Raw genomic sequence first — 19,313 nt, 5'->3', positions numbered from 1 at the left:
GAGTGGATAGGACATTTTGTTATGGAAAGATCATTGATGAATAACAGGAGGAGAGTGGGTGATAGGACAGAGCCCTGTGGAACACCACTGTTGATAGGTTTAGGGGAAGAACAGTGACCGTCTACCACAGCAGAGATAGAACGGCCGGAGAGGAAATTGGAGATAAAGGAACAGGGAGAAGGATAGAGTCTGAAAGAGGGCAGTTTAGAAAGCAAAGACTTGTGCCAGACTCTATCAAAAGCTTTCGATATGTCTAGCGCAACTGAGAAAGTTTCACTGAAACGGCTAAGAGAGGATGATCAAGCGTCAGTTAAGAGAGCAAGAAGATCGCCAGTAGAACGCCCCTTGCGGAACCCATACTGGCGATCAGATAGAAGGTCAGAAGTGGAGAGGTGCTTTTGAATCTACCGGTTAAGGATTGATTCAAAAGCTTAAGATAGACAAGAAAGTAAAGCTATAGGGCAATAGTTTGAGGGATTGGAACAGTCACCCTTCTTAGGCACAGGGTGTGCGAAGCAGGGGTGTGGAGTCGGATTTTCAAAACTCCGACTCCGACTCCGACTCCAGTAAATTTAAATGTTGCGACTCCGACTCCGACTCCGACTCCAGTAAATTTAAATGTTAAACTCGACTCGACTCCGACTCCAGGAAATTTGAAGGTTCGACTCCGACTCCGACTCCGACTCGTTTTTTTTTTACAGTATATATATATATATATATATATATATATATATATATATATATATATATATATATATATATATATATATATATATATATATATATATATATATATATATATATATATATATATATATATATATATATATATATATATATATATATATATATATATATATATATATATAATATATATATATATATATATATATATATATATATATATATATATATATATATATATATATATATATATATATATATATATATATATATATATATATTTTTTATGAGGGATGGTGGCCAAGGGAAAAGATTAAAAAAGGACGCTAGTTGCTAAACCCCAAAAAGACGAAAGTTAAAGGAATCAATACTTATATATTTTTGAGTCAATCCATAATAAAAGTGTACTTGACGATTATATAATTATCATAAATTAATAAAAATTATCTTTATATGTAATAACATGCTGTAATTATTCTTTAAATAAGTAATGGTATTCATGGTTATTGTTCTGCTATAATTATCTGATGTAATAAAAACTTGTGGGATGGAAGTAATATTAAATGTAACTAAATTCTTATTTATTTGATCACAGCGGCACAGCCTTTGAAAAATGTGTATGTGGTTTGATTTTTTTTTCTTTTCGAAAATGAACTTAAAGTATTAGGTACTGTATCAATTGTTTCACTTAAATTTGAAACTACCAGCGGCGCTTTGATAAGGTTTAAAGCTAAGTTAAAGCTGGTACAAGAAGTGAAATCTTTACTAAAAAAATTAGCACGTAAAGGAGTCGGAGTCGCTCATATTTTTACCGACTCCGACTCCGACTCCGACTCCGACTCTGACTCCAATTCCGACTCCGACTCCGACTCCGACTCCGACTCCGACTCTGACTCTGACTCTGACTCCAATTCCGACTCCGACTCCGACTCCGACTCCGGCCAAAAGTAGCCGACTCCTCGACTCCTCGACTCCGACTCCGACTCCGACTCCACACCCCTGGTGCGAAGGTGTGCTTCCAGCAGGAAAGAAAGGTAGATGTTGATAGGCAGAGGAGAAAGAGTTTGACCAGGCAGGGTGTCAGCACAGAAGCACAGTTTTTAAGGACAATAGGAGGCACTCCATCAGGTCCATAAGCCCTCTGAGAGTTGAGGTCAGAGAGGGCATAGAAAACATAATTCTTAAGAATCTTAATAACAGGCATAAAGGAGTCGGAGGGGGGATGAGAAGGAGGAATATGCCCAGAATCATCCAAAGTGGAGTTTTTACAGAAAGTCTGAGAGAAGAGTTCAGCCTTAGAGATAGATGAGACGGCGGTGCTGCCGTCACTGTTAAGGAGAGGAGGGAAAGATGCAGAAGAGAAATTGAAGTGAAATTTTAATTTAGAAATATCATTCTTCCTTCTGATGCTTTCTTCTACACCTGCTACTCTCCTCTTCTCCACACCCCTTGTCTCACCTTAAGGACAGCCCGTCGGATGACAGGGTGTGGGTGGTTGGCCATGATGAGTGTCTGATCCATGTGCAGGGCCTCAGCAAGCAGTGTGCGGGCTGTGGTGTCTGAGGCACACCGCAGCACTTCCTCTAGCATTTCCAAAAGACCCACCACCACCCGGGTCAGGCATGAGAGGTTGGCAGTGCTGGAACTCTCCTCGTCATCCCCACTGTCATCCTCTTCTGTCTCTCCTGTGTCATCCACCCACTTTGTTGTCCTAGGCAATGCATCACTGTCATCTGTTTGTTCAGCTTCTAAAGACTGCTCATTGTCTTCCTTGATAGTCTCATTATTAATTTCTGTTGCATCATCTTCTGTAGCAGATTGGTTCTCTGGGGTGCCTCTGCCATTTCTACTGAGACTCCTTTTGATGTGCTCTGTCTTACATGGAGGCTTGCCCAGTGAAGTGACTGCCTGTCGTTGCAATTGTGTGCTATCCACTTCATCTATACTGCTGAATGGTGAGTCCTTTAGGGCAGCATTGGTGCTCTGGCCTTCCCCTGAGCTGTCCTCGTCCTCTGAGGTGTAATAGGCACTCCTGGCTATTGATCCTTCCCTTCTGAGCTTCCTGATTTCTGCTTGCTGCTGCTGCCTGATTCTTTTTAGTTGCAATAGTGGGTCACTATTCTCTATGACCTGCCAGTCACCAGCCTGGGGAAAGAAGGAAATATTTGATATTTCATAAACTAAAAGCTACCAGGTAATATGTTTTTTTTTTTTTTTTTTTAAGCTTATAGCACTGGTATGCTCTCTTAAGGGACTATAGTGGTCAGCCCTAACCTGTTTGAGGCAAGGGTGAATTTTATATACAGTGGCTGCTGTAATATATATTACATGATATATGACTACTTGGCCCCTTCTGCACCCTGGTGCTTCTACTGACTGAAGCAACTAAAGTTTGGGTTGATTTTTTTTTTTTTTTTTTTTTTACAACAAAGGAGGCAGCTCAAGGGCAACAAAAAAAGAAAACAATAAAAAAAAATAGCCCGCTACTCGCTGCTCCTAAAGTAAAACAAAAGAGGTGGCCGAAAGGAAGATCAAATACAGGAGGAGAGGTGTCCTGATACCCTCCTCTTGAAAGAGTTCAAGTCGTAGGTAGGAGGAAATACAGATGAAGGAAGATTGTTCCAGAATTTACCAGCGTAAGGGATGAAAGAGTGAAGATGCTGGTTAACTCTTGCATAAGGGGTTTGGACAGTATAGGGATGAGCATGAGTAGAAAGTCGTGTGCAGCGGGCCAAGGAGGGGGGAGGCATGCAGTTAGCAAGTTCAGAAGAGCAGTCAGCGTGGAAATGTCGATAGAAGATAGAAAGAGAGGCAACATTATGCGGAATTTAAGAGGTAGAAGACTATCAGTATGAGGAGGAGAGCTGATGAGACGAAGAGCCTTAGCCTCCACTCTGTCCAGAAGAGCTGTGTGAGGGAGCCCCCACACATGAGATGCATACTCCATACGAGGCGGACAAGGCCCTGGAAATGGACAGCAACTGTGCAGGGGAGAAGAACTGGCGGAGACGGTACAGAACGCCCAGCCTCAAGGAAGCTGATTTAGTAAGAGATGAGATATGAAGTTTCCAGTTGAGATTTTGAGTTAAGGATAGACTGAGGATGTTTAGTGTTGAGGAAGGTGATAGCTGGGTGTTGTCAAAGAATAGGGGATAGTTGTTTGGAAGATTGTGTCGAGTGGATAGGTGGAGAAACTGTGTTTTTGAGGCGTTGAAGGACACCAGGTTCTTCTTGCCCCAATCGGAAATAATAGTAAGGTCTGAGGCTAAGCGTTCTGCAGCCTCCAGCCTTGAGTCGTTAAGTTCTTGAAGGGTGGGTCTTCTATTAAAAGAAGTTGAGTAATGCAGAGTGGAATCATCGGCGTAGGAATGGATAGGACAGTTCGTTTTGGAAAGAAGATCATCAATGAACAACAGAAAAAGAGTGGGAGATAGGACAGAACCCTGTGGGACACCACTGTTAATAGATTTAGGGGAAGAACAGTGACCGTCTACCACGGCAGAAATAGAACGGTCAGAAAGGAAACTGGAGATAAAGGTACAGAGAGGATAGAAACCGCAGGAGGGTAGTTTAGAAAGAAGATTTGTGCCAGACCCTATCAAAAGCTTTTGATATGTCCAGAGCAATAGCAAAAGTTTCACCGAAACGGCTAAGAGAGGATGACCAAGAGTCAGTTAAGAAGGCTAGGAGATCACCAGTAGAACGCCCCTTGCGGAACCCATACTGGCGATCAGATAGAAGGTCAGAAGTGGAAAGGTGCTTTTGAATCTTCTGGTTAAGGATTGATTCAAAAGCTTTAGATAGACAAGAAAGTAAAGCTATAGGACGGTAGTTTGAGGGATTGGAGCGGTCACCCTTCTTAGGCACAGGCTGTATGAAGGCATACTTCCAGCAGGAAGGAAAGGTAGATGTTGACAGGCAGAGGCGTAAGAATTTGACCAGGCAGGTGTCAGCACGGAAGCACAGTTTTTAAGGAAAATAGAAGGCACTCCATCAGGTCCATAAGCCTTCTGAGGATTGAGGCCAGAGAGGGCATAGAAAACATCATTTTGAAGAATCTATATAACAGGCATGAAGGAGTCAGAGGGGGGATGAGTAGGAGGAATATGCCCAGAATCGTCCAGAGTGGAGTTTTTAGAAAAAGTTTGAGAGAAGAGTTCAGCCTTAGAGATAGATGAGATGGCAGTGTTGCCGTCAGGACTTAGGAGTGGAGGGAAAGATGAAGAAGTGAAGTTGGAGGAGATGTTTTTGGCTAGATGCCAGAAGTCACGGGAAGAGTTAGAGAAAGCAAGGTTTTGACTGATGGGCATAAACGCTGAAAATAAGAGCACTGCAGCCTCTGACTGGCTGAGTATGCCTCTTGGTGACTGAGTCTCTCCAGGCCCCTGGTTGGCTAAGGGCAAGAGCCCTGCAGTCTCTGACTGACTATTTACATTAATGGTGCAAATAACCAAGGAGGTGGAGGATATTTAAAATAAAAGGTTAAGATTTGTTTTATGGATGTGCCAATTTCTCATTTTTTAACTAAACAACTGCCCTTCTGTTATCATACATGTCTTCTACTAACCTCCTATAGAACCATAGGAAAGAATGTAAAGACCAAAACCTGTGTGAAAATAACAATGAAATGTATTTACCTAGTTGTATTTAACTACAGTAGTTGTAATTTTACTGGGCCTGGGCTTACGCTCGTGTGATCCCGTCTCCATATCTGTAATTGTCTAGTTTTTCCTTAAAGTAGTGCACACTCTTTGCCAATACTACTTCCTCACTTAGTCTATTCCAAACCTCTGCTATATTTTTTTATGTCTCTCAAGCATCTTCCTTTTCTCAATTTTTTACTGGGTCCACATGTGTTGCTGGTGTTTCTTCCTTCTCTTAGAAGCACCTCCTCATTATCTACTTCTTCCATTTTATTCCACAATTTGCAAATTAGTATTAGGTCTCCCCTTTCTCTTCTTTGTTCCAATGTTGGCAGGTCCATTTCCTTTAACCTTTCTTCATATGACAATCCCTCCAGTTCTGGAACCACCTTTGTTGCCATCCTTTGAATTCTTTCTAATCGGGGTTTTACTGTATCTCCGAATATCCTATTTACCGTATTTCCCGGCGTATAATGCACACCTTTTTTACGTAAAAAATGCCTGAAAGTTTAGCCCTGCGCATTATACGCTGAATGTACAAATTTTTAATGATTTTTTTCTTCTTTGGAGTGTTTTTAACCCATGGGCTTCGGCTATGGGAAAGCCGAGAAGTGGTCGGGAAACGACAAAATTACACTGCATTTTGAGACTAAGAAAAGAGCATGGAACGTACATCAGAGTACTCCTCTCATTACCATAAAGCCGTTAAAAATATTTACTTTTACTCAAACAACATTCTTTTTGGGAGGTGTTTGTTACAAAATAAACAGCCTCGTGATGCGTGGCATCTAGCCGAGAGTCGCTTGTTGTCTATTACGGATAATTTGACAAGTGATTACTATATGGATAGCTAATTGAGTATGCCATGACCTTACAGCACCACCTATGACAAAAAAGCCCACCTCAAGATCACTCACCCACCACAATGACCTCGGGCATTCATGGTGGGTTGCGCTATGCCACCACCGCCTACAATTAGCTTGAATTAGGTGTTTTATGGCGAGCCCATTTTTGGGTCCACCGTACCACAGCCACGACTCGTGAAAGCCCTAAAAAGGGTCTGCCGACGTTCTCGGGTTAAGGGTCTGTTTTTCGTCTTATCCAATAACAACTGCAAACTTACCTTTATTATTGTTAATGACCCTTCATAGTCCATAGCTGTCTTATAATAGAATACAGGGCGATCAAATAACTACTATACAAATAATAAATCGGTGGAGGATCGCCCATGCCTTGCTGTTATTCCGTTTTTCCGTCGGGCGCCATTTGTATGATCTTGATCTTGATGTCACAGGTGGCTTATGATTGTATGACTAAGGAGCAGTACAAGCTACATAAAAAAATCATATTGGAAAAAAATATCCATGTGTTCATTATTAATTATTAATATTAGTGAGAATAATGGGGTAAGTATGATATCAGAAACTGTACATCATGAGTCTTGCACGAGGAGTTATTTCGCGCAATACCAGCCCGGCCGCCATTTGCTTTGTTTGAAAACCACACAACCACACCCACACAACAAACAGCTGCATGCCGCGTGTCACCAGAACCGTGTGAATTGTGTCTTCCCTAGTTGTATGTCATAACCTACGAGTGATGGTGAGAATAATATGCTAATTATGATATCAGAAGCTGTACATCATCAGTATGTACGAGGAGATATTTCTCGCAACACTAGCCTGGCCGCCATAGATTACCATAGTGATACGTCACAAATTTCATGGTCATAGATTTATAATATAGCACCAAAAAGATGTTGATTTTGTCAGTGGTGATAGGTTAATTGGATTTTCAAAAAGTTGTGATTTTAATAACACGTACTATCAAGTGATACTCAAATTTACACAGAAACCTTAACAGAAGTCCGTGTTCCTTACAATTAATATAGGTCATATGAACACCTTTGAGCTTGTGAAAATAATGAAGAAACAATACGTAGCCTAACACTCGGCAGTAACCACATTCCCGTGAACCCATGTTAATAAAACACCATCAATTGTTCTACCTACTGAAGTAACATAACTCCATTCACTAGTCTATTATATTGACACCTCACAGTGAGTGGATAACACAGCATTATATAACTGTTCATGAATCACAACTCAAAATCCCTAGAAATCATTCATAACTCCTTATTTGATTAGGTAATATAAGTTTACTACAGTGCTGCCACCCAGTAATCACTCTTGATATGATGTGTTTTACTCAAACCCAAGTTCTGAGGTTGTATTTTTAAATAATTGTGAGCTAAGAGACAGGCGTTCTCCGCCATTGACTCACTAAAAGGCGCCGTTGCCTCCTCAACGGCAGCTCTGACCCGACGCTTCGCTAAGGCGCTTACAAGCCATGTTTTCAAAGATGGCGATGTCCAGCCGAGCTTTTGTGTATGAGCCTTGCAGTGAGCAGTGCGGAAAGGCGCCGTTGCCACGAAAGGCGCCTTTGAAAGCTTTGAGTATGCCCCCCTGGGAGTAATAATGCAAGATAATAAACAGCCAAAGAGTCATGTTAATCGGATATTCGGTGATACGTATAACATGGTGAGAAATATAGGAATAGCATTCCACTACATGGACAAGGATATGATGAAAAAATTAATTACCACTATGATCAGACCAAAGTTTGAATATGCAGAGGCAGTGTGGTCTCCCCATAAGAAGAAACACATAAAGAAACTAGAAAGGATGCAAAGGATGGCAACAAAAATGGTTCCAGAGCTGGAGGGATTGACAGACGAGGAAAGACTAAAGAAAATGGACTTACCAACACTAGAACAAAGAAGAGAAAGGGGAGACCTAATACCAATCTACAAATTATTGAGCAAAATGGAAGAAGTAGACAACGAGGAGTTACTACTAAAAGAAGGAATTACCACCAGGAACACAAGAGGACAGAGTAAAAAATTGAGGAAGGGAAGATGCTTGAGACATAAAGAAATATAGCTTCCCGCAAAGAAGTATAGATGTTTTGAACAGACTAAGTGAGGATGTAGTATCAGTGAGGAGTGTGCAAAGCCTTAAGGAAAAATTGGATAAATGTAGATACGGAGACGGGACCACACGAGCGTAAAGCCCAGGCCCTGTAAAACTACAACTAGGTACAACTAGGTAAGTACACACATCATGAATTATCATAGCCAACTATGTTAAGTATATAATATTCATATGCAGTAATACCTTAGAAAATAGTTACTAATAAGTAAAATGACTCTGGAATTTTTTTGTGAGGAATATTGATATGTATTAATAATACCTTAGAAAATATTTACTAATAAGTTAGAGGAATCTGGGAAGCAATTTTGTGAAGTACTGTAGGGCCAAACCACCACTTTCAGGCAACCTAAACCCCACCCTTCAACTTGAGCAAGAGCATTTAAAACAAAAGGCAATTTTTTTTCAGAGACTTGTTTTGAGAGAAAAAAAGTGTGCTTCAAATGTTATCAAATACAGTATTCCATGCACTGAATAAGAAAGAAGGAGAAATACCTCAACCTGAAGTGATATTTATTACCTGAAACTGTTGGAGGGTGTGAATTTTTTCTGGTCTATCTATGAGTTCAGCTGCCAAGTCCACACCCACAGCCACAGAGGAACCTGCCAAAGAACCAGACCAGTGTTATGCAACTAAAAATATTTCATATCAAATTCTATCATTATTACAGAGCCATCCTGTAATGCCATGAAATTGTAGCCCCCCCTGTTGCCTTACAGTCCCTCCCCCCTCCCTGTTTTCCAGACACCGTCTAGACACATGTCTGTTTCACCTATGGTTAGCTGCGTCTTTAGCAACCTCATTTTTCTTTATTACTAAATTTTGCTCACCAAAATAAATCAGTTCAAGTCATTTGTAAGCCCTCCCTACCTCCCAGCTTTGTTCCCGACCTAATTGTTCCCCAGAGAGAGCTAATTTAACACTTCCCTCCCTCCCCATAAATCACGCCTTGAGACACTCCAATTTTCAACAACACACGTCCCTCTCTCTTGTCGGGCCCGTGGGCCAGTCTCCATTCATCCGCCCTATATGTAAGACCTGCCTTGACATTGCTCGTGTTTCCCCCCCTCCAAATATCAGTAAATTCTCATTCTTTCCCTTGTGTTAATATATTAACATGTCTCGTTCACTCAGCTCACACACACACACATACACTTCCCCCCGTTTCCCCAAACGTCTCACCCAAGTATTACTAATATGCAGTCGCGTTTTTGTTACCCTTGTGTGGCAGCCATAGGCTCGACAAGGAAAGTTTGTGAGGGTGTAAGATTCTCAGTAGTAACTTTATATTTTTTTGTAATTTCACAAGGCTGGCCTAGGCTCTAGAACAAGCAATTATATCTTATCTTTGTAACAAATGTCTCAGTAAAATTCCCCTTGTAATTATATTATTCTGGTTATCACTGTCCCTCATTTAATCTTAAGGTTACGAGTTGATCGGCCAGACGGTGCACAAGGAAATCCGTACCTTCACATCTCCCTCCCTCTTCTGTGTTTATGCTACCCCCTCAAGTGTTTTCTCCCGTCTTTCATCTGGCATAGTTGAGTGCAGTCAATCAGTCTTATTTTTTTATATAGTTGTTCGTATTCAATTACGTGGGAGTTTATTCAAGTCTTTAATTTGTTCTATGCTCAGTAAGTCAAGATAATATACATGTAGTCTCTAATTCAGTCTAATTCAGTAAAAAAGAGTCAAAGAATGCCCCCCTCAGATCCTGGGGCACTACAATCCCACCCATAAGCAAAGGAAGACAGTGCTCACTGTGTCTTTTGGAGGTGAGATTCACAGGAATGTGGGGAAGGTAATAGGCTGTGTGGCGTTCAGTGGCAGCATAGGTGAGGTGTGCCGGGTGGACCAGCAGCAGGAACCCATACACAGCTGCCACATCCCTCACCCTCACAGATGGAGATCCAAGACCATAGGAAGTGAAGCCTGGAATAGAGAATGATGTTATTAGGTTTATATTGCAGAAGTTCTTTCATAAAAGACAGCATGAGTTCAGTTGGTGAGTTCTCTGTAATATCAGTGTGAAAATTCCATAATTATTAACACACTGCATTTCAAACTTATATCTTTAGTTATTTTCCATAACACATAACTATTTTCTAGTTAAGTGTACTGAACTTGTGGCTTATGGGTAATTCAGCACCTGATGTCCTTGAGGAGAATCCAGATGAGAAAGATTCCTGTGTGGTAAGTCCGAGGCCTGCCACAGATGAGACATTCCTCCATGGGGGAGGTGATGATGCCCCCAGAAGGCCTGTCACCACTGCTACTATCAGGTCAGCTGAGCAGATGCTGTCCAAGGAACCTGTTGTCAGCTCCAATTCCTGAGGCAGAGAAAAAAGTAGAGTGAAAAAGTGAAAATGATCACAAGATAAAATATTAGATGTGTTGAAGGTAGACAGGGAGGCAGTGGCTGAGTGGTCAGAGTGCAGCCGCGGCATCCAGGAGGATGTAGGTTTGCATCTCGCCTGGTGCAAAAAACAAGCAGGCAATTTTTCAGCCATTGCTGAGTGGCCTAAAGCCGGCATCACACTGGACCAAATCTGGCAAGCACGAGCTTTTGTTGGCAGCTTTTGCTCGCGGGATGGCTCGTTCGCGAGCTTTTGCTCCTGCGTGTAGCTCACCACTTGGACGGGGAGCAGCTCGGTGAGTCACGAGCAGGCAGTCAAATGAGCTCTTTGGTGCACCGATATGTGAATAATATATATTGCCTAGTGTATCGTATCCGTATACCGATGATATTACAGAACTTATTCACATAAACGTTTGATGTTTGATGGTGTTTGTTATATTTTATAATATTGTAAAAACTAGTGTGGCTTTTGTTTTGATTTCTGTATTCCTAACCAAGACCAAGACCGCCCAGCTGAAATAAACACTCACCATGGCCACCTTCGTTCCTAGTTCTAGAGTTCATTGGTCCTCCGGTACTGTGTACTCTTTAATATCTAGAGTCGGGGACCATCCCGAGTTGTGGGATCACAGTCATCCACATTTCTGTAAGTCTACACTCAAGAAAGTTAGATGGATTGTTGTACAAACCATGGGTCTCCCTTCCCTTCAGCCATGACTGAACCCAGACTCGTGTTTTCTTCTTCTGCTCTCGTTGAATAACGGCAAGTAATGCCATCACAGATGCACACTTAGCCGTAAAGCGAAGTGTAGATGTAGTAGGCGCCATGGCTGAGGCTTTGTTTACAATTTTCCTCGTCGCTCGCCCCTCGTCGCTGGTCAGTGTAACGACAACAGTGACTTGATCACGAGCAAAAGCTGCCAGCAAAAGCTCGTGCTCGCCAGATTTGGGTCCAGTGTGACACCAGCTTAAGACTACCCACATGCTGTCCTGAAGACCACATATAAACCTGGACTCTAGATCGGACTCTAAGATCAAAGAGGAGCTCTGGGGGACAGCATGAGCCAAGAAACATTAAGCCACTATAAACACTTGCCAGTGCCATAACGGACTGGGGCCAACCACTAGGCCCCATCATGAAAGCCTATTGGCGCCACAGGCAAAAGAGATCTACAGTTTGCACGGCAAATCTTGATGCACAGACTCTGGCACAATAATCATCCGCACTAACTGTAGGAGTTGGCACACCTTCAGTGCTTGAGTCCATGGCCTTTGACTGTTACTCTGTGTCAATGTCCCACCAGTTTATGTCAATGATGGCACAATTATACTATTCTAAAGTCCCATTTTTTTCTATATGCCCATTGCCATCCACCCCATTCACCCCAGCTCTTAACCATATAAGTATATTCTTCTATGCCTGGACAGGTTAGATCCAATATACTTTCATGCATTCATCTCTGGTTGACACGGCTTCACTCTTACCTTACACATGAAGAGGATCTTGTCAAGAGCATCAATGTCCCTGAGCTGAGCTACATTAAAGTCTCTATATGGCTGGTTTTCAGCCAACAGGGCCTTCAGGACTGAGAGAATGATGCCAATAACAGTAATCCTTTCTCCCTTTTCATTCACACAATATCTGAAATGTAAAGTGAGTGAGCCATTTTTTCCTTTGCATGAACCTCATAAATTTGTTGATATCTATAGTCTGAAATTCAAAATGCAAAACTGGTTGGCAAACCATACTATTCTATGCATGACTTTTGGGGTATTACTGAATCCATTACAATAACCTCATATTATTCATACTGGACTTTTGTTGTAAGATGATGAAATGTTAAGTATGGCAATTTGAAGAATTCCAACAAACCGCAGGTTGATTTAGCTAAAGTTTTTGCTCACTTGGTTGTCTGGTCCTTTGAGAAGTTGTCAAGAAAAGTCCGCCAGTTGGTAAGGAGAGCACAGATGAGGGCACGGTCAGTTAGAAGCGCTGGGACATGGTTGCTTACTGTGTAAACATCCCGGCAAGCCATGTACTGAACAACACTTGGTGATGTGCACCCATCAACTAGTGCCTGTAGGTATTATTGCTTTCATTAATCATGTAACTGCAAGGGTTATTATGTTCATTTTTGTCAAATCTGATTATCATTTTACTTAGTCCTGAATTCTTTTGGCATATAAAGTGTTATGAAAAAGATTTTACTATAGCCATGCTTAGTTTCATAAAAATATGTTTCCATTCCTCCCACTCTGATTCATGGTTGTTACCAAATCAGTTATTTCTTTAGGTCTATTTCCATGACTTACAACCATTCCCCTTAATATATTTTGAACATACTTTTCTTCCCCTATTTCTTCTGCTTACCTTCATCACCTGCACACCAGGACATGAGAAAGGTGAACGCAAGATGCGGAACACAAGGGAGCTGCCTCTCAAGCCCTCAAACTGAGCAGCCAGCTGTGGCGAGGAATGTATGCAGTGAGTGAGCAGGCATAGCACTGCCGCCTGCTCACGCTCATCACTCTTCAGCTCCACCATCTGAGAAAGGGGAAAAAAAAATTTGCTTCTATAGTACTGTCTATATATAAGTGGACTGGGGTTTTGTCATGGCCCATGCCATGTCTGTATAGATTCAGACTGATAAAACTTTGTAGCTCCAAAACTAATTCACCAATCCATTCCATGTTCATATCCACAGTTACCTTCTCTTTCAAACTTTCTGATCCTGCCCCCCCTCCCATCCCCCATTCCACCAAGAAAGCACAATATTCTCTAAATATCACCAAACAACCTCAAAATAAGTAAAAGGACATGAAGCACAAGTGCAAGGATTATGATGTGGTCTTGTGAATCCACCCTTGCTTCAAGATGACCTACCGAGAAAAAATGCAAAACATGTACAGTAGATATAGCTGACATGTAAAGATAAATGTAGTATCTAAAAATATATACCAGTGTCTTACAGTATTAGACTTTGTGACAATTCTTATAGTGTGTGTAAGGGATAAAAGCAAGCCTAATGCATGCATACATGTGGTGTAGTTTGTGAACCAATAGCTTGTCTCCTGATTATGCATACATTCCTAAAACAATTGTGTCAAGAAACATCAAACTCAATTCTCATGTACTTCAAACACTCTCAAAGTGTTTGCAAAGAATAACATGAACTCAAAGTGTCACCAAAATTTAATAAAAAATGAAATTTTCTTATACTTTGCATATCCTTGATTTCTCTTGTCTCTGTACATGCATCACAAGAATATGTGTGTAGATTATAATAAGTCCTTGCTGAACATTACACTACAGTCATACCTCGGTTTATAAGTTTAATTTGTACCGGAACTTTGCTCGCACACCAAAACACTCGTAAACCAAAACGAATTCCCCCATTGAAATTAATGTAAATCCCATTAATGCATCCCATATCTCAAAAAAATATTAATATAAAAATCATTTTACATGTTATTTTATCTAGAATTAAAGTAATTTTACAAAATAATAGCAATAATAAATAATATAAAACACATCATATAATGACGGAAAAGTTGGACAAATATAGATTGAAGGAGACAGGACTGCCCAAGGATTGGAGGAACTGGGCCTACCAACACTAGAAAAAAGAAGAAAAAAGAGGAGACCTGATAGTGTTGTACAGGGATACAAGTGGAATGGACATGTTGGATAGAAATGATTTAATCAAGATGGAAGGGAGGAGACAACTAAGAGGACACAGCAAGAAACTGAGAAAGGAGACTTGTTTGAAAGACATAAAGAAGTATAGTTTTCCATACAGGAGTGTGGATACATGGAATGGACTAAGCAATGACATAGTTGAGGTGGGCAGTGTCCATATAAAGAAGGAAAAGTTGGACAAGTATAGACTGGGAATCAGGACTGTCCGAGCTTGAGCTCAGGCCCTGTATACTACAAATAGGTAAATACACCATCAAGGCAGAGGCTGATATGGTATGGGCATGTCAAGAGGAAAGAGCTGCAGAGGTAGAGGTAGGAGGGAGGAGACCAGCTGGAAGACCAAAGAGCAAAGAAGGACCGGAGATGGTGTGAGGAAGACACGAAAGGATAAACATCAGGGAGGAGAGAGTATACAATCGTCAAGAGTGGAAGAGACTTATAATCCATCCAACTTCATAAGTTTAAAGATAAGAAAAGAAGAAAATTAAAAAAAAAATCTGTAGTAAATTGTAACATGTAAATCTTCAAGTAAGTATTTGGACATTGTACTTAATTACTTCTTTACTTCGATAGCCTTCATTCCTAGGGGGAGTTATGTAGTTATTGTCTGGAAAAAGTGTTGGAAATAACTTACTCAAAAGTCCTCCTATACATTAAATCAAAATTAACACTCGTTCCTCACATTTTTGTCTTACTGATCAATGCTGCCTCTTGCTAACTCATTTATTTGTGTCTTTCTTTTACCTCTTGATTCATTCTAGTGATTTCTTTATGTTCATAGAGCTGGGTTCACCACTCAGACCTTTGAGCTGTGGCAGCTGTTGGAGATTTCTTTATATAAAATTACCTGACAGTAAATCATATGTCACTAGGGAGGAATAATTCACTATGTGGGGTCAATTGCACTTCAGGTAATAATAATATAATTCTAATTTAAGACGGTAAGCCATGGGGGAAATTTTTCGTCAGCAATCCTGGCTGGCGTGGCAGATAATTGACTTCATGTGTCAAAGCTCTGAAGCTTCACCGAAACTGACGTTATTTACACTTGAGGCACAAAGTCTCTCACTCGGATATAAGACCACCTGTCACCACCTGATCCCCGAGTTAATTTACTGTCTCGCCTTTCCACAACCTTCATGGTTAACTTTATTATTGTACATATGTAAATGTGTAAAATGCTCAATGTAGCCTAAATATACATTGTCCATGGCCTAAAAGAGACAGGGAACTCAACCAGACAGCTTCTATCTCCACTATGCTTCACCCACTCCAAAATCACACAAGCTAAGTACATTGCATTCAATGCATTGATTTCCCGTGTATTTTCAGGCGATTAACATACCACCGAAATCCCAGAGCATATAGTGGATCCGTTATATAGGGAATTGATCTTTGTAATGCTCCACATTGGTTCTACATCTAGACCAAGTGAGTAGTACCATTATTTGGTGGTAGTTGGGGTTAGGGAGTGTTTAGCCAACTTTGGGTAGCTGGGGTTAGGGAGTGTTTAGCCAACTTTGGGTAGCTGGGGTTAGGGAGTGTTTAGCCAACTTTGAAGTGTGTCATCACTACGTATCCAACCAATTCATAATTGGTTCTGCAAAACCCCATTTAATTTTTCACAGCAGCATACAATATTCAAGTACTGTTAGTAATTACTCAACCATTCATAATTCAACCTTTCAATTACTTACATTTAATATCAAGTGAAAGTCAATAGTAAAATTAGTGGATGACAGTGGCAACACAAAACAAGCTGTCTGAAAGTAAGACTTAACAAAAGGCTGTGTTGTTTAGCAAGGTGTTGATAATACCAATTCACAGGTCAGTAGGAAGAGTGATAAAGACTGGTGATATTGGGAAAAAACAGTTTACAATGCCTCCAGATTTGGGGGTGCTTTTATATGCTGGAATATATGTGAACTCTGACTGTGACTATAATTTTTAATTTAACTTAACCATAAACATATATAATGCTAAGAACCATCCCTTTGTTTTAATTAAAAACATCACAAAACGGTCAAGATTCACAAAAATTCTGTATACAAGTTTCTGAGGTTCAGCTGTGTCAGTTTGAGGCCTTTAGGGGTAAAATAATGTTTTAAACTCACTCGGGCAAACAGGAAAATAATGTGTATGATGCCTCCCATGTGCAAGAGTGCCAAGTCTGGGCCACGATGCTGCAGAGGTGTCACCTCCCCAAACAACACTACTGGCTGACTGCTGCACAATGGGTAGTGGTTACCTGTGTCTGCCAAGGATAGGATTAAAAGTTTGGTGGCATTAAGCTGAACATCCCTACAAATATTTCTCTGACTGCAACTTTTGCACAGGAGCATTGTAATGTTTGTCAATAAAAGATTTCAGTTGTGCTGGTTAAGAATTTAAGTGCAAAGTTATTCATATTTTTATAAGACTTTTATTGTATATTTACATGATAGTTTACTGTTGACATGTTAATGCTATGCTTTCAGGGGAAGAGGCAGCTACATACCTTGGAGTGATGGGATGAGGCTTATAGCAGAGGTACTCAGAGGGGCACTGTGTTGTATGCAACACCATGAGGGTCTCTTGTGCCAGCCTCACCACTGACTCCATGTGTCCATATAGAACAGAGAGGTCCACACCTGCTGACAGAAGCTTTGGAGTGATGACAGAAGCCATAACCACTCTCTCATCTTTGTCTGTGAGAGGTATGAGACTGGTGATGTCCTTCCCAAGGGCAATCAGATACAAGCAAAGCTCCTGCCCAGGATGGGTTCACGGAAGAGGAAGGTGTTGCCCATGAGGAGTTGGTGGTGGTGACTGGTAGGTAGACTGTCTCTCCTTGGCTTGATAAGTCCATGAGCCTCAAAGTCATCAATAACATGACATGACTGTGCTTCCTGGAGATGCATATTTTTTCTTACTCTCAAGTACTATTAGAATTTCAAATAACTTTGTGTACAAAAGGTAATAGGTAAAATACATCAATGTACAGAGTAATAGTAAACCATCACCCCATAAAAGGAAACAAGAAGGAAATGTATGATGAATGTTTCCCCAATGATAAGTGTCAATATGTCCCTTGAAACAACAGCTAATTCTGGATAGTATTAAATGGTATGAAGTCCATAGCCAAGAAGCTAGTCTTTGACCAAGGAAGGGTTACAAGAAATGTGAGAGATTACTTTTGTTAATATTGAAAATATATTTTTAGTAGTATTTTGTGTAATTTTACTTTTGGAGATGAATATTTACCTCACAGAAGAAATCAGTATGCCCCAGCAAGAGATATGAGGGTGAACTCTTCTTGATGGAACCCACAGCTGGTACTATGACACTCACTAAGTGACATGTCAAGGAGTCAACATAGATGGTCACCTGAAGTTGTAGAGACAAAGTTTACAAATTCACTGAAACTAAGCTCATGAAAGATATTAAGGAAGAAACCACTATGATATGGTAAATACTCATCAGAGAACCTTATGTGGCAATAATAATGGCAATCACAATGCAACCTACTGCTGAGAACTAAATGATATATTGATGATGACAACAATGAGTTCATGAACTGAGGCAGACTAACAGTAAGACAGACCTTGAGGTTGCCGCCTCCTCACATTGATGGTGGGTATAAAGTGCCAGGTGGTGCCAGGCCCCATCACACAACCCAGCCCTTACCACCATGCCCTGGCTCAGCTGGGAGCTCACGGTCCACCTCAAGGTGACACAAACACTTGCAGGATGTCTGATGTCGGCAAGAGAGAAGAAACACCATGTACAGTTTCAACTTACTGAAGTGTTATCATAGAAGACGAGTAAAACAATAGGAAAACAATGAAAATACTGAGACTAGTTTTCCTATATGGTGTTTGTGGGAGTTCATACCCAACTTAGCATACTTTGTTCTGTCAGTAAGTCAGGCAGTCAGTCTTCAGCCAGGCTATATGACAGAAATTAATAAACACAACTTCATGAGTCAGCTTACACACAATATCCTAAATGGTCTATTAAAATATGTAGAATAATGACTTGGACAAAAAACAATCTACTTCTTATGGGAAAATCTTGCTATTTCATTATATGGAAGTAATACAACAATATTACGAGTACTACAGTCTAACTGAAGGAAAATGATACATCACTCAAAACAACACAACAGCTAAAGTTCATATGTTTAACATCATATGAACTTTAGACGGCCCCACGTTCAGGAGGACGCGAGTTCAATCTCCGACCGGTGCCACCAAGCTGGGATTTTTAGCCACGAGTGGCTTAAAACTATCCACATTCTGTCCAGAAGACCACCTATGAACCCGGACTCTAGATTCTAGGATTAAAGATGAGCTCTGGGACGGCAGCATGAGCCAATGCAAGATGGCGCCACTATAAACTCGCCTGCGCCAGAACGGGCTGGGCTGACCATCAGGCCCTACCGGGAGGAAGCCTTGGACCGACCATCAGGATCCACCGGGAAGAAGCCTACCGGTGCAATAGGCCAAGACGTAAAAAAAAAAAAAAAAAAAAAAAAAAAAATCAAGTGACACTGTCTGTACAAGTGCATCATCCAGCCTGCTGCTTACCTTTGCTGGGATCCACCCAGAGTGAAAACATGAGGTGCTGTGTCCCAACAGACAGGACATGGAGCTTGTTGGGGTTTAGATCACTGCTCACAGAAGCATTAGATGTGGCACCACCTGTGGAGACAGGTTACCATCTTCAGTCTATGTTCATACATCCTAACTTCCTCCCTACTCTCTTTCCTTATATGAATATGATGTAGTACTCCATTTATGAATGATTCAAACAAAAATACTCAGTATAAAAACAGTTGCACACGAATATGCAGTATACAGCTTGCGCAGATGATTACTGCACAACAGTCCGCGCATTGAGCTTTGCCGCGCAACTTTATATTTGCCTCCCACACCATTATAAAAATGCAAGAGG

The 19,313-nt window shown here is 40.9% G+C and overlaps 1 protein-coding gene across 1 annotated transcript in view; it reads right to left on the bottom strand.

Annotated features, from left to right (window-relative positions):
• Positions 1 to 18,263, bottom strand: part of LOC127007971 (lysosomal-trafficking regulator-like) — a 192,289-nt gene extending 174,026 nt beyond the window's left edge. The window contains 14 exon segments of the mRNA XM_050879516.1: positions 2,143 to 2,829; positions 8,838 to 8,920; positions 10,081 to 10,251; positions 10,469 to 10,649; positions 12,164 to 12,320; positions 12,584 to 12,756; positions 13,050 to 13,223; positions 16,493 to 16,632; positions 16,876 to 16,889; positions 16,891 to 17,131; positions 17,134 to 17,266; positions 17,622 to 17,744; positions 17,962 to 17,975; positions 18,257 to 18,263. Coding sequence (XP_050735473.1) covers positions 2,143 to 2,829; positions 8,838 to 8,920; positions 10,081 to 10,251; positions 10,469 to 10,649; positions 12,164 to 12,320; positions 12,584 to 12,756; positions 13,050 to 13,223; positions 16,493 to 16,632; positions 16,876 to 16,889; positions 16,891 to 17,131; positions 17,134 to 17,266; positions 17,622 to 17,744; positions 17,962 to 17,975; positions 18,257 to 18,263 — 2,298 coding nt within the window.
• Between the last annotated feature and the right edge of the window lie 1,050 nt (positions 18,264 to 19,313).

Source organism: Eriocheir sinensis, chromosome 36 (genome assembly GCF_024679095.1).
Source record: "Eriocheir sinensis breed Jianghai 21 chromosome 36, ASM2467909v1, whole genome shotgun sequence".
In the NCBI taxonomy this organism is placed as follows: Eukaryota; Metazoa; Arthropoda; class Malacostraca; order Decapoda; family Varunidae; genus Eriocheir; species Eriocheir sinensis.
The sequence above is the reverse complement of the archived record's forward strand: the minus strand, read 5'-3'. Positions and strand labels throughout refer to the sequence as shown.